We start from the raw sequence: 26,913 nt of genomic DNA on the forward strand, positions 1-26,913 counted from the left end.
AGCTAACGATGCGCATGCGCCGTTACGTGGCAGGAAATAACGCCTTTTCGAAACGTCCTATTCAATTCTCAAATTCCAGCCGGTTTCTTTGTGAGTCAAAGAGCTCATTCACATCAAAGTGTAGAGTTAAGACAAAATGCTGAAATCGGCATCTGTTAACACACATTGGTGATATTCACTGCTGATTTCAGACAAGTTCTGATTATTTTTACAATGTAGTAATCTTGACACATTCACCCAATTTAATCTATAATAAACTGCTATAATACTACTACACTACTATAATAAATAAATAATACTAATAATTATCACCATTTGAATTCTTCTGAAATGTTCTCGCCTGTCTCTGCAAAAAAGAGATTGAAAATGAAAAGAAAAAAAAGATAAAAAGGCCATTATGTAAACATTATGTAAACACCTGTCCACTTTCTTTTACCTTAAACGCCTCACAGGAGCGAAAGCAGTACAGGAACTTTCCTTTTGCAAACTCTCACATTTATGTAAACCTCCATTTACAGTATGTGCTCCCATGTATCCACATTTTCTGACACTCACACACGACTCTACAAGCTGGAGTGGAAAAACCAAGTTAGTAACTCGTCTTATACCTCTCTATCATGTCAGATCCTTCTGTATTTCATGCGTATGCTGTGTAAATTGCTGTGGTACTATGTTGTACTGTTGATACATTGATGTGTATTGTTGCAGTAAATCTGCTCTCATGTGATTTCATCTCATGCATACACATGCCCACACAGCCTTCACATGTACACTGCATACATACGTACATACAAATAGATACAGTGAACCCAACTATAGTCACATAAACAATATGTGTTCAATGTTGAATGAAAATCTAAACCTTGATCATTCTAAAGCTTGAGCATGGGCCTCTGAGGGGTCAAGCCTCAACGTAACATTTCTTGGCATAATATCTGGTAGGTTTATTCATCTGGAATATTCAATAGGTTGCAACCACTCTGGAAAGTGAGGTCATCTTTCAACCCCTGAAGCTACTTTCTGCTGTTTTATTGAACTGTAGTGTATAATGCAGGCTTTTCATTTCCTATACGGGCCAGAGGGCAAAGCTCTTTAAAAGTCCAGCTGCTCTTTGTCATGAAGACATATAGTTATTATGCGCTGTTGCTTTGCTGGTTTGCTTAGATTGACATATCTGACATTTGTTACATATTTTGCTGCAGTGTGTGTCGGTCCTTGCAGCTTACAGCACTGCAGCTGTGAGAGCTGTACTGATGCTTTCTTTTTAATGAGGTCTAGTTACAGATCTTGAATGAATGTCTCATCATCTGAATGAACCTCACATCATCCTTGTTGGCTGTTGAACAACTACAGTCAATAGTGTTTATGTGTCATAATGTCCCTTCCATGCACAGAATACAAAAACATGAAGTCTTAGTAATAGACAGGGCAAATTTCATTTCTTAATTCATTAATTCACTAATTCATTAATTAGGGGCTTCCTATTGTATGTTCTATTATGATTATTAAAATGGTTTTATTTGTATATTTAAAGTCCCTCATGAAGCACCTTTGTAGCATTTTATATGTTTTTTTGTTTGTTTGTTTTGCACAGCTCTGTATTGCTTGGGATGATTGTGCTGACAGAGAGTCACCACTAGAGGGCGGTAGCAGCACGTCACATTCTCATTGCTGAGCTCATTGTGGATCATGAGCTTCATTCCATCAGTACCCTTCTGTCTGATATTTTTATGCAGTCCGTGTAAAGGTTATGAAACAGTGTCATCTGTGCTTTTGCTTCTCTGTGAAATGGTGCCTTAGTGAAGCTGAACCACGTCATGCTCACAGGTGAATAAAAGTGGGAGGAGAAGAGGAGAGGGAAAATTAAGAAGGAGAAAAGAAAGGGAGGAGCAACTGTGAGGGAAGAACAGAGTAAATGATTAGGGGACAAGAGAGGATATAGATGAAGAGATGAGAGAGGAGAAATGGAGAGGAAAAGAAAGAATGAGGAGAGACGAGTGTTTCAGGCTGGAGAACAGCCAATTCGACACACAGCTGGGGGCCAAACAAAGCCTCTCAAGGATGATTAGGCAGAGAGACAATAATGTGTGTGTGTGTGTGTGTGTGTGTGTGTGTGTGTGTGTGTGTGTGTAGCTACTGATGCAGGCACTTCAGAGGCAGACTGGGATTATAGACAAAAATAAAATGTCTGTCATTTTTGAGGAGTGCAGTGTGTTGACGCACAGAGAAAAATGGTTGTATGAGAGACTTATTTTGTGTGTGTGTGTGTGTGTGTGTGTGTGTGTGTGTGTGTGTGTGTGTGTGTGAGAGAGAGAGAGAGAGAGAGAGAGAGAGAGAGAGAGAGCGCTGTGTGTGTGTTTCAATAAGTGACACTCACTCCTCCATTTCATAGACTTTATTAAAGATCTTTTTCGAGATGCTATGATTCTGTTAAAGTGCCGACTGAAAACCTCCTGGGAAATGTTGCCTTAGGGCTGGCTTCAGCAAAAAACCAGTTTGGTCACATACAGGAGTCACGGGCCACATACAGTACACAGATTATCTTAAATATGATTTACGCAATTGTGCCATTCACATATGGTCCCTAAATACCATAAATACTTAACATAATTCTTATATAATACTGCCATAATACACATCCATTTACAATGGAAGAAAGAAAGGTGAACATTGTGCAAAGACACAAACAGGAACTCTTTATACAAGATATTCCATTGAGCTCCCATAACACTGAGAATACAGGTAATATGTATTACAATTAATATATTATATTACAGTAAATGCATTAGGATTCAGACGGGTACAACGATCCTTTCTTCCCAGTCTCTAGAGGAGAGTACATTCTCACATCCTTGTGCTTCTCTCTGAAATAAAAGACTGGCACGACCGCCAGAGGATCATATAGACTTCATCCTTAATCTCATCAGAAGGCCAGTCAGTCGTCTCAAAACATTCAGTCAAAAAGACTAACAATCACAGAAAGAAACACGCTATAGAAATTGCATCGCAGTCGAGGGTCAATAGGTAACATTTTACAAACATCTATAATCTATAAGAAGTTCTATATGAAGTACGATGGATTGCTCTGTTCCCGATTTGCTTTCTTTGGCTGACAAAATCACTATAAATAAACTTTACTCAAATTTCTGTGATTACATTTACAAATGTATTACCATGTAATACACATAAAGATACATTTACAATAAAATACCTGAATTTGCAAACAGTGGAAATGCAATAAATATTTGCTCCTATATAATCAAATATTAATATTTCAACAATGTTAGAAACACACATGGGTATCACATGATTGCATGAAACAGACAACGAGCCAGCGTTTAGTTAAAAGTTGTCACAGACTTGGGAGAGCTGTTGACTTTTTAAATCTTTAAATCTTTAAACTTCTATGAGGGAAAATATTGCAGACTGTAGACCAGTTACTGGAGGTTATCTAAAACCTCTCAGCTTAACACACTTGGTACATATGGTGTGCACATTAGGTCAGAATAAGCTTATCTTTATCACACTGCTAGCCTAAAACACATGACAGGATACACTCACATGTACACCTGCACACACACGCACACGCACAGACTGCGTCAGGGGTTTAGACACTGGTTTAGGACAAATAGGTCGGTGCACTGGATTAAATATAATGTACAGCTGAAAGCACCAGTGATTCTATTTTGTGTAGCAAATGTATGATACAGCAGAATAATGTTATGATAGTTATATATTTTGATCTGTGCTTCTCTCCCTTTCAGTGTTTCACCACAGACACACACACGCATACGCTCAGGCACACACATACAGACATTAAAAGACAAACTACATTGGACGAGAACACACACACATTACAAGATTCCACAGCGCACACATACATTAGAGCATGTTTGTTGTACCTGGGGCCTTCACATACTTTGTACTTATATTCTTTGTCTAGAGGAGGAACTATGTGGGACCATCAAGTGAGAAACTCAAAGTCTCTCTCATTGTAAGCTCGTCTTCGGTTGGAGAAACAGTCAGAATGCTTCAGGCAAACATATAGACTGGCTACAAAGAGCCTAAAACATGTCCTATCGTTATTCTGTCTGCAGCACTGAGAGTGTTTCACCTCACTGGCATTCACAGTGGAAATAGGACAGATTAAAGACTGCAGGTTCACCGTCTGACCACTAGTGCAGCGACGAGCGTCTACAGGTCGTGACCCATCCTCTCAATCTCATCGATGAGGAAGTCGATGTCAGACTGGGTGGCCGCGGGGTTTGAGACAACCATACGGAAAAAGTTGACTTTGTTGCCCTGAGGCTGATAGCCCACCATGGTGGTCCCTGACTCCATCATCATGGCTTTGATCTTCGGCGCCACCTGGTGGAGTCAAAAAAAGAACGACTTAGAGCCTCACCTTCCTGAAGGCAGTCTGCTGTGACAAGTGTTCATTCAGTGTATGAATAAAAAGGCAGGATAAACATGAAAGCTGGTCGGTGGAAATCAATTAATTTACTTTTTTATTTTAATTTACTTAAAAAGGACAAGCACAATATTTATTGCACCACATGTAGCTAAAAGCTCATTTTCATCTGTAGCCTCTGGGCACCGACCACCAGCGATGCACAGCACAGCAAAGCAAAAGACAACAGTCACTGACGGGTGTCTCACCCTGTGGAGCTTTTCTCGCCGCTCATCACCGTCCGGCATGCCTCTCAGGCTGGGTGGGATGTACCAGAAGCAAACATTGGTGTGCTGGGGCTGCAGACAGAAATAAATACAATTAATACACACACACACACACACACACACACACACACACACACACACACACACACACACACACACACACACACACACACCACAGGATCTTTTTTTCATTTGCACCAACAAAAAGAAAATGAAGAAAGATGGAGGCAGAGGAAAGAGAGCAAGAGGAATACTTGGAGAAGAATTAAAATTTTTAATTAATATTTAATAAACATTTTTAATGTAAAGCAATTGCAGTAGAATAAAATGTAATTGTTTTATTGTTGGTTACCCACCAAAATGCTTAAAAATGAAAAGGATAGCTTTTTGGGATTTTCCTTAATGATAGAATGAAGGAAGCTCACCACTCCATCGAACACCATCTCATATCCCTCCCTGTTCTTGATCTTGTTGTACAGGTACTGCGACAGGTCCAAACATTTGTCAATGTGCTGCTCAAACCCTATGGTGCCCTGCGGGGGGAGGGGGGAACGATCAGGAAATCAGTGCAAAGCTATAGCATCTGCTATGATAAGACCATGACAATTGCTATTGGCTTGACTTTTATAGGTTGGTGAAAGAAAGATTTACAAGTTAGCCAATACATGTGTGTGCATCTGTCTCCCTATGTCTCACCTTGGCCTTCCACATGAGCCAGAACTTAAAGATGTCGACGTGCCGGCCACACTGGATTGCTTTGTCCCCAGTGTCGTACGTGACATCGTACTGTTTGTCTTGTTGGAACAGGTAGCCAGCACACATGGAGTTACAGCCTGCCAGGATTCCCTGCAGACACACGTAGAGTTCATACACTGTTCACCTTTTTTCCAGGACTCCTCTGCCCAAGGCAAGCCGGCACCACGTAGCACTGCCACAGACGAGTGCTATGAAAGGGTACTTTAATATGCATTGTGGTCATTTTGGTCACTGTGGCCATAACAATAATCCAGATACAATGTGTGTACAAATACAACCTTCAAAATAAGGTGTTTTAAAGGGTTAAAAATCTAGAAATGTTTCAATTGTGTGTGTGTGTGTGTGTGTGTGTGTGTGTGTGTGTGTGTGTGTGTGTGTGTGTGTGTGTGTGTGTGTGTGTGTGTGTGTGTGTTTACTGTACCTTCTCTCTGACCAGGATTGCAGAGCACTGAAGAGGCACGCCCATCATCTTGTGGGGGTTCCATGTGACAGAGTTGGCCCTGCAAAGTAAAATATATGTCTTAATGTACTGAAGTAATTTCACTGAAGATTTAACTTTAGATAACAACACAGAACAACCCATCTGCTCCCGTGTACTCACCTCTCCACTCCACTAAGCTTATGGCGATGCTTCCTGGACATCAGAAGTCCACCACCCCACGCTCCCTGAGGAGACAGCACTTTTAAAGAAGGGTATGCAGGCAAGGGCATAGTATTACTACTGCTATAAACAAAATACTACAGTCACTGCTCCAATGTCAACTACTCACATCGACATGGAGCCACAGGTTGTACTTCTCACAGATGTCAGCAATCTCATTGATGGGGTCAAATGCACCGTACACTGTTGAACCAGCCGTGGCATTCACAAACAATGGCACATAACCCTGCAGGATCAACACACATGACAATAAGAGGGGGGGATTTTTGGATAAAGAGCAAGAACAGACATTGAAACAAACAAACTAAGTAAAAGAAAGACAAATTTACAATGACACTGACCTTCTGTTTAGCATCAATGATCTTGGCCTCTAGATCTGCAGGAATGACTCTCCCTCTGAAAGAGCGTAGAGCATCATATCATCATCACATACAACATGTCATACGAGTTCTGCAGGAATCACCTCGTATTTCACTCTGTATCTACTGCGGCTTTACATCTCTAAGAAGAGCTCCCCACCTCTCATCTGTGCTCAGCAGGATCACATTCTCAGTACCAAAGCCCAGAGCAGCTCCAGCCTTCTTTATGGAGTAGTGGCTCTGAAAGGACACACATTAGGTATATAAGACATCTTTCATTGAAATGATAGCTAAATTCTCAGGAGAGTGGAGATTTTGTGAACTAATTGCTATTTGAGGTCCAGCCTGCCTTCTGTCTTGTTGTCAAGTATGCAGTGTTTTATAGACAAAAGCAGATGTGATAAAAGCAAAAAGAACGCATTAAACGAGCCATCTCCCACTGACTATTACCAGACTTCTTCTATGGCCTCAATCTACAGCCAATGAAGCATAGCGCCTGCTTTATTAGAACACCTAAAATGGTGTGTGTGTGTCTGTGTGTGTGTGTGCGACGACGCGTGTGTGTATTCACGGTCACGTACGTGTTCAGATGTGAAGAGGACGAGACGAGGAGCAGCAGACATGCCCTTGGTCTTGACCTCTGGGAAATACTTGTAACGTGCGATCATCACGCTGTACATGTTAGAGATAGCGCCCCCTGTTGAGGAGAGACACATAGTACATCAGCACCTTGGACAGCAGCATTCACACACACACTGTAGTCCACTGTAACTAAAATATTAGAATAAATAACAATTCATTGAACTTTCTGTAAATGGGAAAAGCATTTTTTCACCATCCAACACAACACTGTCCGCATATACGGACAATGTTATTCATCAACTAACCTGGTGAAAAGAGTCCATCACCCTCTCCGTCGGGCCAACCAATCATCTCTCTCATTTTCTTCAGAGTCAGCTGCTCCATCAGCACAAACACTGGAGCAATCTCATAGGTGAACCTGTCAATCATATTACAAAATGTATGAATATAGCATCATTCAACACCACTGTAACAGTTATTAACAACTGCTTTGTGAGAACAAAGAATGAAAGAAGATTCTTATGCACACACACTAGTGCAGATTAGAAAGCCCAAATACACACACACACACACACACACACACACACACACACACACACACACACACACACACACACACACACACACACACACACACACACACACACTCATTGGTTTTTCATTAGCTTTACTATAATTCCAGCAACAAACTGGAGCTTGTGCTGACTGCGCTAATTAAAAAGTGTCTGATAGGAGTCGGGCAGCAAACATTCATATTCAAATGCTCTCTAAAATCACTCAGTAGTTTAATTAAAGCACACAAAGCTCTGATGACTATCTGTCAATCCTGCCAATCTCAGTCGTGAGTCTGAATGGGGCTGATTTGATGGCTGAGAGGACATGAATGTGTGTGTGTGTGTGTGTGTGTGTGTGTGTGTGTGTGTGTGTGTGTGTGTGTGTGTGTGTGTGAGGAAGAAAGACAGGTGGAGAGTGTTTTAAAGAGATAACAGCCTCTGCTGACCCCAAAATTCAGAAACTGAGGAAGACACCATAATTCCTAATTTAATTCTTTCATTAAAAGAAAGAAAAAAGAAAAGATTAAAAGACAAAAAATAATACTCAGAACACAAGAACAATTGTTGGAGAGGTGACAGACAGAAAATGCTAGATGCGTCTCTGACCTCTCTGTCGGCTTACAGACGGTAAAATGGCTGCTAGCTCCATGGACAACAAACCAAGAAAACTCCTGGAGAAGCTAAAGTAGGTTAAGTGTGTTTCAGAAACAGCCAACTCGTACAGTGAGGCCTGAACTTTTGCTCTCTTTGCTAACTGACAGGACATCTCATCGCCTCCCACACAGCCCTTTAGGACTGATCCCTGTTTACCCTGCCTTTAATGAGGCCAGTTACACAACACTCACCCACTTCCATCATCACCACCACCAGTACCATCTAAAACAATAACATTATCTCCTCTCCTCTTTGATTCCTCTCTGCTTTCTTCACAAGTAGGCATCTAAATGAGGGCCGAAGCATTTCGCAGCTTGGGTGGAGAGGAGGGGAGATAAAGGCTGAGAGGAGAGGGGGCTGTGGGGAAACAATGCACTGAGAGAAACTGTGACAGAGGACAACAAAGGAAGAGGAGGGGATAATATTGGAAGCAGAGCAAGGGAAGCGTGCAGAAAAGAAACAGGACGAGAAGGCAAAAAGAAGCAGCAGAAAATAGGAGGGAAAAAGAGAGTGAAAGCCACGGTCGAGATAGATAGGAACTGAATTAAGAACAGAAGGATGAAAGAAATGGGAAAGAAATTTTTCTTGTATAACTGCGCCTGGTTGGGGGTCACCCAGAGGATGAATTTGATTGGAACATTAGCTTCAAGTCAATACATCAGATCAGATTGTGACTGCTGGGCGTCAACTATGAACCGTGACAACCACGGATAAAATCACAAAGAAGACAAAACGACATATTTTGCAGCCTCTGGCTGGTCTGGATTTCAGAAATATGGTGTTTTGTGATTTACTGGAATTATGGTTCATACTGTATAAGGAGCACAAAAATATGAATTATGCTGTGTGTCTGACTTTCATTTCTTCTTAAATGTATCCCAACCACAGCCGAAAAAGTACAAAATCAGTGCATCTCTTTAAAATTCTCCTTCTCTCTGAGTCATTTCACGCTGTAATGACAATAATGGTGATCATTATCACAATCAGAGCCAATCATTGGTCTTTTCAGGGTGAAAATTACCCCTCAGTCACCTGCCTGTCTCCAGGGACAGCCCCTAAATGCCCTTATTATCATCATCAAGGGCACTCAATGTGTGTGTCTGTGTTTGAATGCGTGTGTGTATGTGTCTCTATGTGACTAACCCTGTGACCCCCTACCACACTCTTCTCTCAGCCCCTCAAAGGAGCACTGAGTCAGTCTATATCCACAGGGACAATAGAGCCGGAATGAGCACTCTGCAGGGAGCTGCAGCAGCCAGTTTCCACAGTGTGACAGGGTTTTCTGTGCAGCCGGAGGACATTGTGTGTCAGTGTGGGGCCCAGCTGGCCTATCTGCTAAGACCAGCTCTCAATGAGCCTGCAGTCAATGGACTGGAAACCCTAGCTGCTGTATCTGGGACAGCCAGAGCTGGTGTGTGCGTGTGTGTGTCATTATGAAAGTGTGCGCGAGTGTGTGAATTCAATGGCCCTGTCTCTTGGGGCGTTCTTCCAACCAGGAGATGAGATGGGAAAGTTTTTCCAAAGAGGGGGTGGTTTCCTAAGCTAATGTTTTGAGAAATTGGATAAATTAAGTGTCTCAATTTTCCTTCAGCTTTTGGTTTACTGTCCGTACATCGATCTTTTCTTTAGCAGCCAGCCTAGGGGAAATGATAGAGGCCACAATAGTTAGAGAATACTGAATGTTCAATTTGTGGTGTATATTGTCCTCTGACCACCACATTATCTTGTGTGGTCATTTTGCACAGTGCAGGTCCAGCTGTCTCTGCAGCTATATGTGAGATTCTGTCGCTTTTCTTGCCTTCTGTCTGTTACTTGGTAATTGTCATGCTTTTTTCTCAGCCTTATACATAAGAGCCTGAAACAACTGATCAATCAATTGATTAATTGTTCATTTTTTTCAAGCAAAAAAGTAAAATCTTCCATAGTTCCAGCTGCTAAATTCTGAGGATTTATTGCTCTCCTTTGTTTCGTGTTATACTAAATTAAATACATCACCTTAAACTTTTGGGAAAGAGTAATAGGCAGTTTTCACTATTTTTGACAGTTTATAGCCTGAATTATTAATCAGTTCATTGAGAAATGAACTGGCAGATTAAATGATGAAGTAGCCCTACATACAAGTGTGGCACTGTTTCTTCTTTGGTCTTAATATTGTAACTATGTCTGTGAATAAACATCAAGATATATTTGGTAGATTTCCATGGTGCATATTGCTCTCGGTTCTTATTTTTGAGGAGCTCCCGTTTATTTCAAGAAGTAATTCAACTTAAACAGATTTATTTATGCCTCCAACGAGGATGAATTAACAAAGTTGTAAATATTAGGCAGGTATACTCTCAGCAAAGATGTGTTTTTCAATGTGTGCAACTCTGTGCATGCTTGAGTCTGTAGTCAATATTCTGATACTGTACAGTAATATTAGTACAATGTTCCCCGTTCTATTCCAGTGATTATAACACAGAGTCATAGTGTATTTACAATGTATGCGTGTGAGTTTGTGTGTGTATCTGTGTCGAGAGTGTGTGATAAGTTTCATGCCCTCTATCAGACTGGGCCACCATGTAACTCTGACCTGGGATCAATATGCAATCTAACCATCCCTGGGGCTCGGCTGCCTCCGATATACAGTACAGCGCAGTGGCAGCATGCCGTCTGTCAATACACAGTCTCCACAGGACAAACCAAACACTTTATGTAACTGCCCTCAGAGGCTGTTGTGACCAACTGTGGTGTGAGCAGAGAGGAACACCATAAGCACTTCCACCATGACTTTATACAGTATGATAATGACCGGGGGCTATTTCCAGCGGCCTATAAACAGGAAATCAATGTTGTCCCGCCATGACATATAGAGGTGTTTCCCCTGTACGGATATAAGTTGTGTCATGGACGTAAGAGAGCAGCACACTGTGTGACTTACATGTTGGTGTTGGCGGTGGAGGTGAGCCACTCTCCAGCCAGACCAATGATGTCCAGACCAGAAGACAACTGGTTGAAGAATCGTGGGTGACCTAAATAAAAAAATATGTACACAAAATATCTTAATTGAATTCCTATTAACAGGGCTTTGCTGCCTCTATGAGCGAATCATGCTTTATATAAAGACACAGCAATAAGAAATACTGATACGTCTGCCTTGTCCTGAGCTTTATGAAGGCATATAATCACTACAATGACCTGCAGGCTAAAGCTGATCACTTACAAGTGATTGCAAAAAAATTAAAAGAAACATAAAGAAAGCATTCTTCGTTTCAATATCCACAGTCTTTCAGATTTCGTTTTGTACTCCCCTGGTCAGCCATGAAACCTGGGGGATCTGACACTGCACTGTTCAGTGTACCATAATTACATTGGTAACAAGGCTATATGACAGCCATTTAGACTCTAAGGTGCTTGCACACACAGTCACCATCAACAGGCCTGGAGCCTAAATGCAGTCATGGATATAAAAACCGCTGTATGGCTGACATAATAAATACGTGTGTCATTACTTTAATGTGAATAAAAATATCAAATGTGAAAAATACATCTAAAACTGTGGATGTATTGAAGAAACTGACTGTGCTGCTTAGCAGTGAGAGGAAAGAACGATCAGCTTTGCATTTCAGCACCGTGGACAGCTCCTCTGGTGGGACTTTCAGCCACGGAAACATTTTAAAAGCACAAAAAAACCACCACATCTCCAGATGAGAAGTGGTGCTGAGTTGTAGACACACTAGACCCTGCATGATATATAAAACCCAGGGGACAGTTTGAGCGTTGTCGTTTTTAACAGCTTGAAACAGCCCGTGTTAGGATCCCCTCAGGCAACACTTGCTTTATTAAGTCGAGGGAAAAGAAAAGGGGGGATGTCAACTGAATTACCAGGGGGACAATGAATAAGGCAGTCATCGTAACAGGCTGTGGACTACGTGGCAGACGACTTCTTCTCCAAAGGTTTGTGTTGAATTCACCTTTGCATAGTAAAATTGTCTGCATTAATTGACATGAAAGGGATAAAATTGGCAGGTGTTTTTAAGAATATGTCATCATTTTCCTTGAACTCTAATATTTTCGTATGCTTTGTATAGTGATGTATATGATTATATGTTGGTCTGCAGATTAGTAGCCTATTCAGAACTGACACAGTGCAACATAATTGCCTCACAAATTCAGTGACCTTTTGCTATTTAAATAAATTTATGCCACTATATGAATTATTGAAAAGGCCTCAGATTTTTAAAACATATTCTCAAATCAAACTAGGTGACCCCCCCCTCAGATACAGCTCTATGGTACAGTTCATCCTTAAAGGTGTCCCGGCCTACCTGTCCGGATGCCATATTTGAGCGTGTCCCTGCAGTCCACCAGGATCTGCTCCAGGGATTCAGGCTGGTCGGACAGCTCCAGGTTGAAGCCCTCCATGCCCTCCAGGAGCTGGTGAGGGTGGTGGAAGTCCAGCACCTTGGTGGAGCGGTCGAAAGTCTTCTTGACATAGTTGGTGAGGATGTCGACTATCTCCAACAAAAACTGTATGGTAGGCTCCTCTCCATTTTTGGCTGGCAGCAAGTCTAAAAGGTGAAAGGTTGTGGAAATTATGTCTGTGTGATGAATTCAAACAAGTTACAACCTGATTCCAGCTGTGTAAAATAGAAATAAAAGAGACTGTGACAAGTTGCTTATTGTTTTTGACCAATGCTCAAATGAAAACAGCACAAAGACAATATATTTAATTTTTAATCTCATAAGCCTCACTGATTTTTGTAAATATAAGCTTATTCTGAATTTGTTGCAGCAACATGTTTCAAACAAGTTGTGATAGGAACAAATAAAGACTGGCAGAAATAGTGGAATGCTCCAAAAACACCTGTTTGGAACATTCCACAGGTAAACAGGCTCATTGGTTACAGTATCATGATTGGGTATGAAAGGGGCATCCAAGCAAGGATGGAGCGAGGTTCACCACTTTGTGAACACATGATTGTGTAAAGGAGATCAGTACATGAGCTCAGGAACACTTCATAAAACTGCAGTCAGTAAACACAGTTTGTCTGCAAGTGGTTGCACTGGTTTATTTAACGTTACATTTTACATAGTGTCCCACCTTATTTTGTCGTATAATGGAGACCACCTTGTCAAGGTGACAATCCGGCATGGTAATCCTAACATTTAACTGAGTAGCTTTTGGAAAGCTTTGTTCACATACTCAGTCTTTTTAAATCCAAATTTTACTTTGTATTCCTTACATTTTTTTTTTGTTGGTGACCCAGGTCTTACAGCTAATTCATTGGTCCAATAAGGTAACGTGTAGAATCTTCGCCTCTCTTTCGTAACTGCGTCACACATTTTGGCTTAGCTGAGAAATATATTTTTCACCAGGTCTTAACCGGTAACACTCACTGTACACCGAACAAAAACCGTTAACATAATTGTACGAGTTACTATTTTAATTTTCAGGAACAAAAAATTAAGTAGTCCTACCCAACTTAATTTTTTGACGCCATATTCAACCCGTCCCTGGTTATTTCCTGTATTGTCCTTCTTATTCACGTGCCTCTGGTCGTCGTCTACACCTTATAGTAGTAGCCTACATGAACGAAACCGATAACAACAACAAACAGACGCTGGGCTTTTCTAGTCCTCTGGCAGGCCCTTAACAGCCTTATCTGGACAAAGGCCCAACAGTCAATTGAATTAGAAGTGATGAGTCTCTGTGAACATGGCGTGCAGCTCTGGAAAATTACAGAAATGGTTGGAGAAATGAGCAATAGCATATTTAGACGTAGACAGGTGTAGATACGTGTAGGTCTCACCTCTGGCGAACAGGTTGGAGAAGTCTGTCTCTGTGAGGCGGAAGCGCGCGTCCCTGTCACTGTTGTTGCACGAGAGCAGGTTCTTCTGTCCCGCGAGCCTCCCCTTCTCCTCGAGGCTGTTGTTCTTCTGCAGGAACCCTAGAGCGTTACACGGCGGAGGGCAGGAGTTATCACCAAACATCTCCATTCCACACACAAGGAAAAAAAATGATGGGACCAAAGCAAATAAAAAAAATACAAGAAAGAGAGAAAAAAAAAGTCCAAATGCACTCTTATTTAGTTTAAATGTGCGCGTGGTAACAGAAAATAATCTGTTTTGTCTGGAGTCAGCTAATCATCCCCTGAATTCTTTCATCAGGAATGCTTCTCTGATGGAGGCCAAATCTATGTAGGCCATATATGTACACACAAACACAAGGAAGAGGGACCACCTTTATCCCTGTGTGGATGGGTGCCCGCCGGGGAGGGCACCCCACCCCACCCTCTGACATCATAACCACACCCCATTCAGAAAACACCCAGAGGTACCGGGTCTGCAGACAGATCGGATCTGTGGGCAGGACAGCCCCTGGTGATGACCCCAACAGCCAATAAATACACATCCTGTAAAGAGGGGTTAATGAAGGAGTCACAGTGCCCTAAAGCAGTCTGACCCTGCGAAGCCGACATGTTTTCGACTCCATGATTGATCGAATTTCTGCATATAGGCCCTCCGTAGCTGCAGGATCATGCGTGGGCCTAATTGTGTGCAAAATATGTGGAAATCACAGACCCTTCTTATCTGTGAGCATATAAAATATTGTCTCTCATATTTTTCCAGTGGAAACTCTATAATACCTTGCTCAATAAATCCTAAATGACATGTTAAAAATCAATATGTGAGACCCTATAATTGCAATAGCGTCCGTCTACCGTCTGGAAACATTTCCAATTGCATTCAATTTCCATTGCAGTCTATTTAAATGTCATTTAGGTCAATCAACATCTACTGGTCAATGTCTCATTTTCCAAAATGCAAAGATCAAACTTATTCGATCCTTTCGTCTGAATTGATTTCTGTCATAACAAACAGGCCAAAAATGTCATGTTTGAATGATCATATCAAGCTTCCATCAGTAACAAGAAAAACACATTCTCCATACTCTTAAAAAGATTTAAGGCACTAAAAGAAACACGTTCCTTCAAATGATGGAGAAATAAACAAACCTTCCCTGCAACGTCACATCCGCTACCCTCTGCTCCAATGTGGGCTGTGAGTGAGACCGACAGTGAAGGCAACCAAAGGTAAAATTGTATTCATCGTTTCGAAGAAATATCTGAATGGAAAATAAAGCTTCACCTTCATTTACAGGCTATTTCAACAGCCGTTCTGGGATTTATGACCTGTATTTGCAGGCCTGTCTCGAGGATTTTTTGTCTTGGCGGTGAAATGGAAAAGACATGGGGGGTTCAGGGGCGGTCGGGGGGGCTGATGCGGGGCGCTCATCACCAGACCTAAAGGCTAATGTCCACTGACCTTTAGAAGATGGAAACACACTGTGACAGTCGTGAATGGCCTATTTCCGGCCTCCAAATGGATTTATTTATTAAAAGAAAGAAGAAGAATAACAACAGCCACCCTATGATGAAAGTTTTAAAGGATTAGGAGAAAATACAGAGCCCCAGTGATGTATTGTGGAGGCATTCATTTCCCTCTCAGACAGCATTTTCCAAAGATGCCAAAAAATGTGACTAGAAAAAATAAATATATCATGTTCAATAACGTTAACGTGGAATATTTTATGTGCTCAAAAAAAAAAAAAAAAAAAAAAAAAAAAAAACTTACCACAAATCTTCATCCCCAGTTTCCGCGTGCATCCGTGCATCCACGCGTATTCGTAGGCTAAAACAGAATGAACGTTTGAGTCTGAGGCCGCGGAGACAGCGTGGATGGGCGGATGATGGATATAAAGCTGGTGGTGGAGCGCAGTGAGCACAGTGCAAGCGGGATGCTGACGGCTCTTGGCCAGGTGTGAGATTCTGAACACTTTGGGGGGTTTTGTTGTGGATTTTTAAAGAGCACTTTGGCTCAATAACCGAGACTTTTTCCACCTTTTTATTTACCAAAGCATCCACTGACCACAAGGGGATGAGTCTTATAACATTTCCGATTTAAGTTCAATCAATAGGCGCCGACGGTGGCCCGCGCGGCACATCCCCGCCGGCTCACACACCCAGCCAAGGGGCGGACGGGAATTAACGCCCGTGAAATGAGCTCACGGAGGAGGGCAGAAATTAATTGAGTGAAACACAGTGTGACTGGAGCGAGCTGGTAATGTCTGTGGCCGGGAAGCCTATGGCCGGCTTGATGCAGAAACTTATAGTATAGAATAATGCGGCTCACACATACACACATCATGCATACACACTCACAGCTACACACTAACCCGAGCGTGGACATGCGTGAGCAGATATGGAGCAGCAGCCGGAGGGAAGAAAAATGCAGAACGCACGGCAAGCAGAGCAGAGGCGAGGCGGCGCATATACCTGATGGAAAAGTTTCCAAACAAAAACAAGTATTTAAATTTACTGAGGCACTTTCATTGTGAGAGAACAGCCCGAGGTGCCGAGGCCAAGACCATACACACAGGCAGACACGCGCGCGCGCACGCACGCACGCACGCAGGCGCCGACACACTACAAAGCCGCCAGGCGTGAGATGGAGCGTGGCAGAGAGATAATGGCAACATCCAGCAGCAGTATACGAGCAAGTCACACAAAACAAACATCTTCTTTTTAATGGGCTTTTCTGGGTACAAATCCACATTTGAAATAAACCTGAGATTTTTATTTATTTATTTATTTGTTTTGTAGAAATGATTATCGATACCCAAGGGCCACAAATAAAAGCTTGAAAAATATTTTTATTCGATAAAGAGAGAAAATATGAAAGTGAGGTGTACATTAGCCAGCCTCGGGAACTGTCGCTTATTCCCTTTATATTTGGCTGAAGACAAAAATAACAGTAATTATTTCCCCGCGTTGCGCTGCAGATGGCTGCTCAAGTGCACTGTAATGGGGTCGATTCTGTGCATGCGACACCGTCTGAAACTAATGAATTAACCCACAGGTTAATGTAAATCTAAACAGGCACTTTTAGAATTAGCAGCTAAATATATATTTCCCAAGAGCAACCCATCAACGGAGCCTACAGCCGCGAGGGCCTAAAGCATCATAGGGAATGAGATAAGATAAATTAGAATAGAAATAAATCAGCATGAATAAAAATGTGTAGCTTTTTGGCGATATTTGTCGAAATCACTAAATAACGCTCACAATTAAAACCCAACGAATGCGTCTCTGCAATAAAATGTAGGAAATTATTCAAATCTGTAGCCTATATTTTTGATGGGGAAAATGTACATTTATTCAGAAATGTTTGCACTAAATGCACTCGGGATCATTATAAACAACATTGCCTTAATGGCGCATCATTTCTGCGCCAGGTCCAGTGCTCGGTGCGCACCGCTGATCCGCCAGGCAGCGACAGGCAGCTGTGATGGCTCTGTTTTTAACCGGAATGATTAACGACGGAGCCCACACAGCAAATGGCCCGGGCGAGACTCGCTTTTATCAGACAGAGAAGGAGGAGGGAGAGAGAGAGAGAGAGAGAGAGAGAGAGAGAGAGAGAGAGAGAGAGAGAGAGAGAGAGGCACAGACTGAGGTGTGTGGGGGTGTGTTGGGTCTCAGCCCTGTGTGCTGGCAATAGATCGCACTGCACAAGTGTCTTTGAGCAAGGCACCCAGTCCCTGTCAGCTCCAGTGGGCTGGTTCTGTAAACACCACCGGAACGCTCCGGTGAGGGACATCCTTAACGAGAATTTACCCTCGGGGATCGATAGGGGATCAGAGTGTTAAGAACGAGGAGTGTGAAGACGTACTTGCAGACGGAGGTCTTAAATTGTCGGAGTTGGGGTCCTGGTCCCCGCCGGTGGCTCTCGGTTCAGACGTGGCCATCAGTCCTCTGTTATCTGATCTCCAGCTGGGAAATAATTCAGCTGCGGACAAAACGGTCCACGGTTAGTGACCAGGTCAGCTTATCGAGTTGAGACATAAAAAACCTGTATATTAAAAATATATTGATAATCTATAGTATGTATTTATAGAATAGGTGCAGTCAGTTTAATGAGTCGGTCAGGGTTCGTTCAGAAAAGGATGTTATCTGCTGTGCGTCGTCAGGAGCGCTTTATTCCAGGAGGACATGAATCAAGGCGCGCAGGATTGCGCACGACGCATAAGCAGCACACACATCAGGATAAACAGTTTTGGTGATAATTCCTATGTGGGTGCATTCATTTTGGACATAGCCGTCAATATTTCTTGCATTCAATTAGCCATTAAAATATTCCCAGGGCCACTGTGCTGCCGCTGAGGTCCAGAGCACGGAGCCAATAAGGATGGAATTTAAAAGTTGTTATCAGGGACATATAATAGCAGGTAATAGCTCGCTGGAGCGAAATGTTCATTTTCAGTAGATCAGGGCACCAGACCGTTAAAATCTATGAGCTTTATGTGTGATCATCCACTGCGCTCACAACAGCTGAATCTTCTATGGATAAAAAAACAAGAGGGTTAAAAAAAGAGACATTCAGCCTGACACAGTTAAGATGACATAAGAGAAAAAAAAATAAACGAATAGGTGACAGGATATCTTAATAATTACAGCAGATTTTAAACAGACTCATTAAAAAGATGTTGATAAAATGCAACCATATCGTCCACATAAATAACCCACGTCATTCACCTATTGACTCAGCAATCGACATTTCAATTAAGTTGCGCTTTGAACAAGCTATCCCATACCATCATCACTCAATGTCACCATGGCACGAGACAGACTGAGCAACTAATGCATTCCTTCTGTCACTCATCTGAGGCTCGCTTCTGTCAGACGGCACAGCGAATTGGAGCACATTTTTTCTTTGTTGTTCATATAAAATTTCTCCAAAATAACGTTGTGATGTACGAATAAAGAGGAAACATGAAGCTTATCAATACATCAAGGGGCGCCGTTGAAATGAAAGGCGGAGGCATCTTACCGACTCACAGGCGCACAGGTTGTCGAGTCCAGAGAAACTACAACTGGATGTTACAATTGCCACCCAAAGGCACGACCAGGAACAGTCCAGAGGCGGCGACGGCGGAATACCAACAGAGCGCACTAATAAAATCCCATCCAGCGGCGCGCAAGTGACCCTTCTCCCTCAAGAATATTTTTTTTTATTCGTTATTTATATCTCAGGCTCTGGCTGCCCATTGGTCTCTTCACGCAGGCATGAGTCACAGCCTTGCCTCCCTCTGACGACTAATGAAGCCTCCCTGAGTGCTACTGACAGCCACAATCCACTTTAAGAAGCCCAAAAAGCAAAAGGAAAAACACCAGTGACGTATACCCACCTCTCTCTCTCTCTCTCTCTCTGTGGGTGTGTGTGTGTGTGTGTGTGTGTGTGTGTGTGTGTGTCCAGGTGTGGGTGCGTGTCACAGGATGGAGGATGGAGACTTGAATGTGAAATGCATTCTGAGTGGGTTATATAGAAACTTGACCTTGGGATGACAAACAGTTGGTTTATGGGTTTAAGTAACAACATTTAGGCATGCAGACATGATACATCACAGTTTCACAGGACCTGTGGAAGCTCTGCATGCTGCTTTTCATGGTGTTTGTCTAGTTATTTAGCCCAGAATAAAGCAAACAGCAAGCGATGGAGGGAGCAGAGCGCGCCATCCACGACCCATCCATCCATCCACACGAGTACTGACTGTAATATTCACCTTCATGAGATGATAACGCTGCATGCATCATAATTTTTGACCCGCATCCTTTTTATAACCTTGACATGGACAATAACACCGGGACATCAAAGTGAATCCAGCCTGGCAGGCGTTGACATAGTGTCCTCGGCGTCATCCTCGTGCCTGTGTCCTGGTCCACTGAATGGGCAGAGACCGGCCATTATGTTCATTCAATCACAGCAAATTATACAGCCTTTATCAGATGGCGCTCACACTTTCTCCTCTCACAAGTCATGCGTAGAGACGACTCATAAAGATAAGCTCTGCCATGTGATAATAACTCAGAATATACTGTCTGACACCATTCCACAAGGATGGATTAGCAGTGTGTGTGTGTGTGTGTGTGTGTGTGTGTGTGAGTGAGTGAGAGAAAAGGTGCGTAACCTTGAAAGTGTGCACATACAGCAGCGTGTCACACAAAACTTGCTTATATCCTCATTCATAATCAGCCGTTCACTGGTTCCATTTCAAATGTAGACCCTGTCCACATAAATTCATCATATTTTTCTTAGTGTTACATCACTGTTGAGTGAACTGTCAAGATTTCACTCATTATTTCCTGCACTGTTTTCTAAACTTTTTCTTAGGGTCATTTGTGACCATCTGTGTGAAGCACATGTTAAGCAGCAAAAGAAAGTGCTGATTAAAGTGCTTCTCCATGTGAGCATTAGGAGGTGGTTCATGGAGATAAACAGCTGGTGGCGCCACTTCTCCAGGTGGATGCCATGAAACCACCACAGAAGAAGAGAGTGCAAAAAGCTGATAGAAAATCGAAGCGGATTCCTGCCTATAAGTCTTTACATTTTCTGATGCAGCACCACAGATGATTGGATTTATATCAGCTGATGTTTTGCTTCATATTTTGATGATCTTCCCAAGTTCACACGTTTCCAGCAAACAAGTGCATCAGCTTTGTCCACACTAAATATTTTATTTGCAGTTGAAATATGTAAAGTTGCCCAATTTTCACAACATCTACATCGTGTTGTAGTATATTTTTTCCAACAGATATGTGAAGAATTAAGTGAAATGATATGTGAAACATTGTAACCAATGGTAGACAACAGTAACAGATTTGTAGAGCATGATATGGTAGTAGAAATTTGATAGCTTGTTTGTTTGAGAAGTAGAGAAATGTCAAGATGGTGTTGTGCAAAGATGAGGAGAGGGAATGCTGTGCAGCAATGATACTGTGATATGAGGGCAGGGCACCTGTATCATGGATCTTTTGGGCTTTCCATGACCTTGCAAGTGTCTTTGAAGCTGTCTTAGCCAGTCTTAACCGGTTTCAGCCGGTGTTGTTTGTGACCTAACATAACCCTGTGTGTCCTCATATAACCTTACTGTATTCAATCCATGTTTGAGTATCTGTTATAATCATGAAAGAATTGAACGGTCTTATAATCACACTATGACTTACTATGCTTGATGAATGCGGGTTTGGGATGATTCAATATACTTTACACTGTTAAATATAGTATTCAATATACTCTCAAAGTGCACTTAAAGGTAATGCTTTATATGCAACTATGGCAATAAACTGTAATTTGGTAATATTTTTTTTAAAAATAGAGCCCATGACAATCAGAAGCTAATGGTGTAATTTCAGAAGAATGGAAAGAAAATAAAAAAGAGACAGCGGCCAAAAGATTACAAATGGTGTAAAAAATAGAAGAACCTTAGAAAAAGAGAAGACGCTCCAACGGCGGGGATAACGTTGAGCAGAACTGTATAAAAGACGGAGCACTGACGATTGTTAGTTGGAACTTCTTCAGAGTTACACTTTGTGTGTTTCTGGATGTTTTTCCCCTTTGTTGCAGGTAATAAAGTATTTTTGCTTCTCGGACTCTGACTCCTGCAGACCCTTTTTGAGCATTTTTCTCGGACAGCTGAATTTGACTTTTTCTGGCCTGTTGTGGGTTGTACATTCAGCCTTCACATTCCACGACAGTGTAGGAAGACTTCATATGCTTCATATAGCTCCAAGGATTAAAATAAACGCAGGATGCTGTTATGAACTGTTCTAATAGATTTCGGGTCAAATGTGAGAAGGAGGACACGGCTTGTGTCTGTTCACCCGCTTTTCTTCCTCCTCCTCCTCCTCCTCCTCCTCCTCCTCCTCCTCCTCCTCCTCCCCCTCCTCATCTGATGGTGAAGAAGAAGAGCAAGATGAAGAGGAGCAGCTTGAGCTCTGAGATGACTCCTCATCACTTCCAGAGTCATCATCCTCATCCTCACTATCTTCTTCTTCTTCATCATCTTCCTCACTGCTCTCCTCTGCCTCTTGCTCTAATGGAAAAAAACAAACATGACACAAACTGAAGGTGAGTTTTGGGATATGCAGGTAAATGTTTGCGTGCGTAAAAATGGGGGGACTCTCACCCTCCAACAGCTTCTTCTGGATCAGCGGGAGAAACTCCGAGGCTTCAGGGTTGTCTGGCTCATAGATGAGAACTGAAACGAGGAGAGAAGAGGCATGATGGGCTGACTGCTGGTGGCTGGTTATTGACTGACAGACATACAGTTGATAGATGCAGGATACATACTCATCTGACACAGTTTGCCGGCCAGCTGAAAGTCTCTGTCCATCACAGCTCTGAGGAACTGAAACCATACATCCTCATTTCAATGTCGCTCTCCACCATTAAAGTTCAGCTCATCCAAATTGACTCAAGGTGGAATTTTGACTAAAAGTATGAAAAATATTTCATGGATCATTTAGATTTACATTTAGAGTTTAAGCCTTTTTCTCAACAGAGCTTGAAGTGTGAAATCAATGATGGTGATCAGTCACTTTACCTCCATTATCAGCTCCACTGGTGCCTTAAGGTCTTCATCCTCAGCATCCTCTTCCTCAGATTGTTCTTCGCCCCCGTTCGGCTCATGCGTGGAAAGAGGCTCAGCTGCTGGGGGAGCATGTGTTCTTCCTAATGGCAGCCAGTATCATCATCATCATCATCATCATCATCATTATTGACAACAGAACTCCCCCTTCCAGTTTCTTATCTCTGCGTTTCTGTCTTTGCATTTTGAGCTTGTTGTACATCTGCCTACCTGTTACTGCTGAGTCTGGGGGCTGTGCTTTCATCAAGTCTTTCATTTCCAGCTCATCATCAGCCACTGCAGTCAACTGTGCTTCTTCTTCAACCCTGAAATGCCATTTAAGATTTAAAACGCGTTTTAGTGATATTTCATTTGTTCGCGATCACCTGCTATTTGAATTCTGAGTACAGACCTTGGTGATGTGCTGATGGATTCCTTCGGTGAGCGCTCTACAGGAAAATGTAACAATTGACAATGTGACAAATTTAACAAGCATGCACATGCACGCATATATCAATGTACCTGTCAAGAGTGATCAATAGCAATTTTAAAAAAGGACAAGAGTTTTTTTCATTCATGATAAAGCAAGCGTTGCACTCCTTAACATGTCTGAGGGTTGCAATGCATTCTGGTCTTTTGAGGCATATTTCGATGGAGAAACTGTTACGGCTGCCTGTGCAGAAATACATTTCTTAAATTACATATAACACACATACCGTCTGTATCCAGCACTTCACCACATGAAAACCCAGACTTTTGAGTCTCCTGACAAGAAACCTTCAGGATGACAAAGACCTTCAGTCCAGTAGTGAAGCAAAGCATATTTCTGTTAATCCAATTGCTTCAGTCTATCTCAGAATACACACCTGGACAGAGCGAGGCAATGGACGAGCAGGAAGACTCCTGCTGGACGCAAAAAGTAAAGAAAAGAATAAAGCATGAGCATTGGGAGATATGAGAGAAATGTATATTTGCCCAGACGGAACTTTTCTTACCGAGGTTTATCAGTAACTGTCTTTTTCCCCACCTTGTCTGGAACATAACAGAATATGAGCCTGCCATGAAAGGCTAGAGAGCAGCGTAAGCACAAAGTGAAATCTTCTCATTTCAGTATTTGAAAAGGAAATACGTGTGGCTCTGATGTTTTGTGCACCATGTGTCGTCTGCATTGCTTCTTACCTTCGGGTTTGTGTGTCTCAGCATGAGCAGAGGTGATTTCTACTGCCAGCTACACACAGGTATAGATCAAAATGATGGCATTATTCATACGATGTTTATTGGGACACGTACAGTGGCAATGCACAACCATGGACAATGTGTGATTCTTTAGTGTTTACCTGTTTCTGGGAACCAGTGGAGGATTTCCCCAAACACTCTAACCTGAATATCAAATTACAGCAGTGAAATCATAAAATCCTTTGCTATTGCTTGGGAATTGTTTAGCATTGGCTATGTGTGGCACTTCATTGTATACTTCGGCCTATATAGTGACCTTATGTCACACAATATCCTTTCTCAGACTGTTCAAGAAAAAACAAAACAAGTATAAGTATTTATTTACCTGCTGAAACAACACTTATGATTCTGTCATTAACTGCTATGTTGGGTTAGCTAGTTAAGTATCTGTTAGCTCAAATTAGCGGGTAGCTAACGTTGCATTATGAACTGTAAGCATACATTAACTCTGTTCTGTGAGCTATGGCACAATGTTAAACAGCTAGCCGTTGCTCACCTGCTCATGGAGGAAGATAAAGCAACTGCAACTTTGGGCAGAAAGTTTGTAAATTCTGAAACTTTCTTGTAATGCTCAATAACGATGTCTCCTCTAACAGGCTAACAGGCTAACGGGCTTACGTGTCAGTAGGACAAACGATGGTTGCGACGCAACAGGTAAACTAACACTCGGTACCATAGAAACGGGACAACGCCGAGTCAGTGCTGCCTTCACGTGCTGCTGGAAATTTTGTAATTATCAGAATATGTGGCCAAAGGACAGATTTTACCTGACTTTTGTAGTGTGCAGATCATGTCAGCTGATAAAAGTGGTGGCGCACTATTGTACGTAGTTTGCTTTTTATTTCAAATAGGTAATTACGTGTATCTGTTCATTGTATGGGTTGTTAAACTTTTAATTAGCTAATTTATTACCAGAGTTATAAAACGTATTGTCATACACTAATGTCTTAATATCTGTTGAACCATGACATGTTACCATCCATAATTCTACCGTCCCCCTCAGTTTGCAACAGCAATGCAATGTCTTTTGGTTGCTTCATTTGTGAAATAATAAGACACCAAAAAATGCATTTGAATGCACAGTCATGTGTGCAGCATTTAAGCTCAGAAATAAGAGATTTTGAAGGCTTTTCCCCAGTCCCCTCTTGCACAAAGCTTAGCTGTTTCTGTCCACCCTCCATGTCAGCCATATTTCATCCAATAAGTAGCTGTAACTGCTACATTAGCTGCGCATACATCGAAAGAGCTGCCCTCATTCTTAAATCTGTGTGTTGGTGTGCGTGTGTGAGGATGGGAATAGTGTGTGTGGTGAATGGGTTCAGGTGTCCTCAGCACTTGGCTATATTGTTTCATGGTTGTCTTATAATTTCAAGAAGACATAAACTGTCAGGCTGAAGACTCAGACCCACAGAAACTAAATTAGCACATGACTGACAGGCTCGTTCATCTGCTGCCAGAGTGTCAAGCACTGTTTAGAGATAGGTGAGGCTAGTTTGGACTGTTAAATATGCATGCCTTCTCTTCACCTGCCACTTTCTCTCTCTTTCTCTCTCTCTCTCTCTCTCTCTCTCTCTCTCTCTCTCTCTCTCTCTCTCTCACACACACACACACACACACACACACACACACACACACACACACACACACACACACACACACACACACACACACCCAGAAGCACACATCAATTAGGCAGCGCAGTGAAGTTGCTCAGACTGAACTCTCCCTTGGGATCCATCTCATGCACACAGGCATGCCACTGAACCATGTGCATGTTTTTGGTGAGTGTGTAGACTGTGTGTGTGTGTTCATGAGTGGAAAAAATGGAGAGGAGGCAATCAATCTTATCTCGAGAAAAGTTTGCCGTGTCACTGCATGAGCAGAAGGATCCCAGAAAAGAGACAGACATGAATGAGGACAATATCCACAAGTCAGTTTCTCACGGAACATTATGGAATGCTAAAGCTTTAAGATTACATTCACATTACTGTGCGTATCACTGCCATCGTGGGACCAAACTAACAGATAGGAATGACACATTAGCAGCTAGGCTTATCGTGTGCTGTTCCTTCAAAGTTTGTGGTTCCCATCTACTCTACACATCTACTGGTTTTTGGATAGTCCACTGACTGTCCCAGAGTATCTCACATTATATTATCAGCATAACATTTGACCTTCTTACATTGTATGAGTTACACACTATGAAGGATAAATGTGTTTCTTGTATTTTCTCTCAACTTTGACTGGTAAATTCTATATATGACTAATGATTGTTGCATACTCTAAACTGCACAATTTTGTAAAATTCCTGCATCTTGTGCACTTAAGAACATGCAGTGCTAATTGCTCTATCAAGAAAAAAATCCTGTATGTTTATTTTAAAACAAAAACACAAGGGAAAAGTCTCCAGAGTGCACATGGCCCTACATGGAGGCTACTGAACCCTGAAGTCTGGCAATGTGTTGTGAACATGTTGCATTCATTAAACGTTGCTCAGGTAAATCTGTTCTGCTTTGCCCTGCCAAAATAAATGGCCATTAGTTTCTTTCAGCATCACAGGTGCACGATTCCAAGAGGGCAGACAAATATAAAGGACACCTTTCATGCATAAAAGCAGAAATAAGTACACTCATCATCTATCTATCTATCTATCTATCTATCTATCTATCTATCTATCTATCTATCTATCTATCTATCTATCTATCTATCTATCTATCTATCTATCTATGTGACATCACAATTTATCAACTAAAACCCGCCCACTTCAAACCAGTGAGAGGAGCACAAATTAGAAAAAGTAAAAAATAAAAAGCACAGAAATATCTCATGTGAAATAACCAGAACTGTTCTAATTTTGGCAGAAAATCTTCATGTACGAGCCCACTGCTCGAAGCTGCACAAGCAAATCAGATTTCAGCGTCTTTAAGAGCCTGCTTAGAGCTCATGAATATCCAGAAAAACAAAAAAACAAAAGGGACATATTGAGTT

At 42.0% G+C, this 26,913-nt stretch overlaps 2 protein-coding genes across 3 annotated transcripts; both read right to left on the minus strand.

Annotated features, from left to right (window-relative positions):
* Positions 1–2,380: 2,380 nt before the first annotated feature.
* On the minus strand, positions 2,381–19,423 carry LOC139339482 (glutamate decarboxylase 1-like). 2 transcript variants are annotated; one of them, XM_070975123.1, is made up of 17 exons: positions 19,113–19,404; positions 17,955–18,071; positions 15,861–15,917; positions 14,036–14,173; positions 12,551–12,793; positions 11,164–11,254; positions 7,341–7,453; positions 7,035–7,150; positions 6,614–6,693; positions 6,436–6,490; positions 6,204–6,320; positions 6,035–6,099; positions 5,855–5,933; positions 5,374–5,523; positions 5,103–5,210; positions 4,660–4,749; positions 2,381–4,368 (listed from the first exon to the last, which is right to left on the minus strand). In XM_070975123.1, exons 2-17 carry the CDS (start codon positions 18,028–18,030, stop codon positions 4,195–4,197), a joined length of 1,752 nt encoding a protein of 583 aa, XP_070831224.1. In that variant the 5' UTR covers positions 18,031–18,071; positions 19,113–19,404; the 3' UTR covers positions 2,381–4,194. The 2 variants fall into 2 exon arrangements, with proteins under 2 accessions (XP_070831224.1, XP_070831225.1); XM_070975124.1 differs by lacking the exon at positions 15,861–15,917 and having other exon boundaries at positions 19,113–19,423.
* Positions 19,424–20,780: 1,357 nt separating this feature from the next.
* erich2 (glutamate-rich 2) lies at positions 20,781–24,566 on the minus strand. The gene is made up of 12 exons (XM_070974903.1): positions 24,422–24,566; positions 24,027–24,069; positions 23,869–23,917; positions 23,685–23,721; positions 23,556–23,592; positions 23,406–23,466; positions 23,102–23,138; positions 22,921–23,015; positions 22,666–22,793; positions 22,413–22,470; positions 22,249–22,320; positions 20,781–22,155 (listed from the first exon to the last, which is right to left on the minus strand). Exons 1-12 carry the CDS (start codon positions 24,427–24,429, stop codon positions 21,905–21,907), a joined length of 876 nt encoding a protein of 291 aa, XP_070831004.1. The 5' UTR covers positions 24,430–24,566; the 3' UTR covers positions 20,781–21,904.
* Positions 24,567–26,913: the final 2,347 nt, after the last annotated feature.

This window comes from Chaetodon trifascialis, chromosome 11 (assembly GCF_039877785.1).
Source record: "Chaetodon trifascialis isolate fChaTrf1 chromosome 11, fChaTrf1.hap1, whole genome shotgun sequence".
NCBI classification, from domain to species: domain Eukaryota; kingdom Metazoa; phylum Chordata; class Actinopteri; order Chaetodontiformes; family Chaetodontidae; genus Chaetodon; species Chaetodon trifascialis.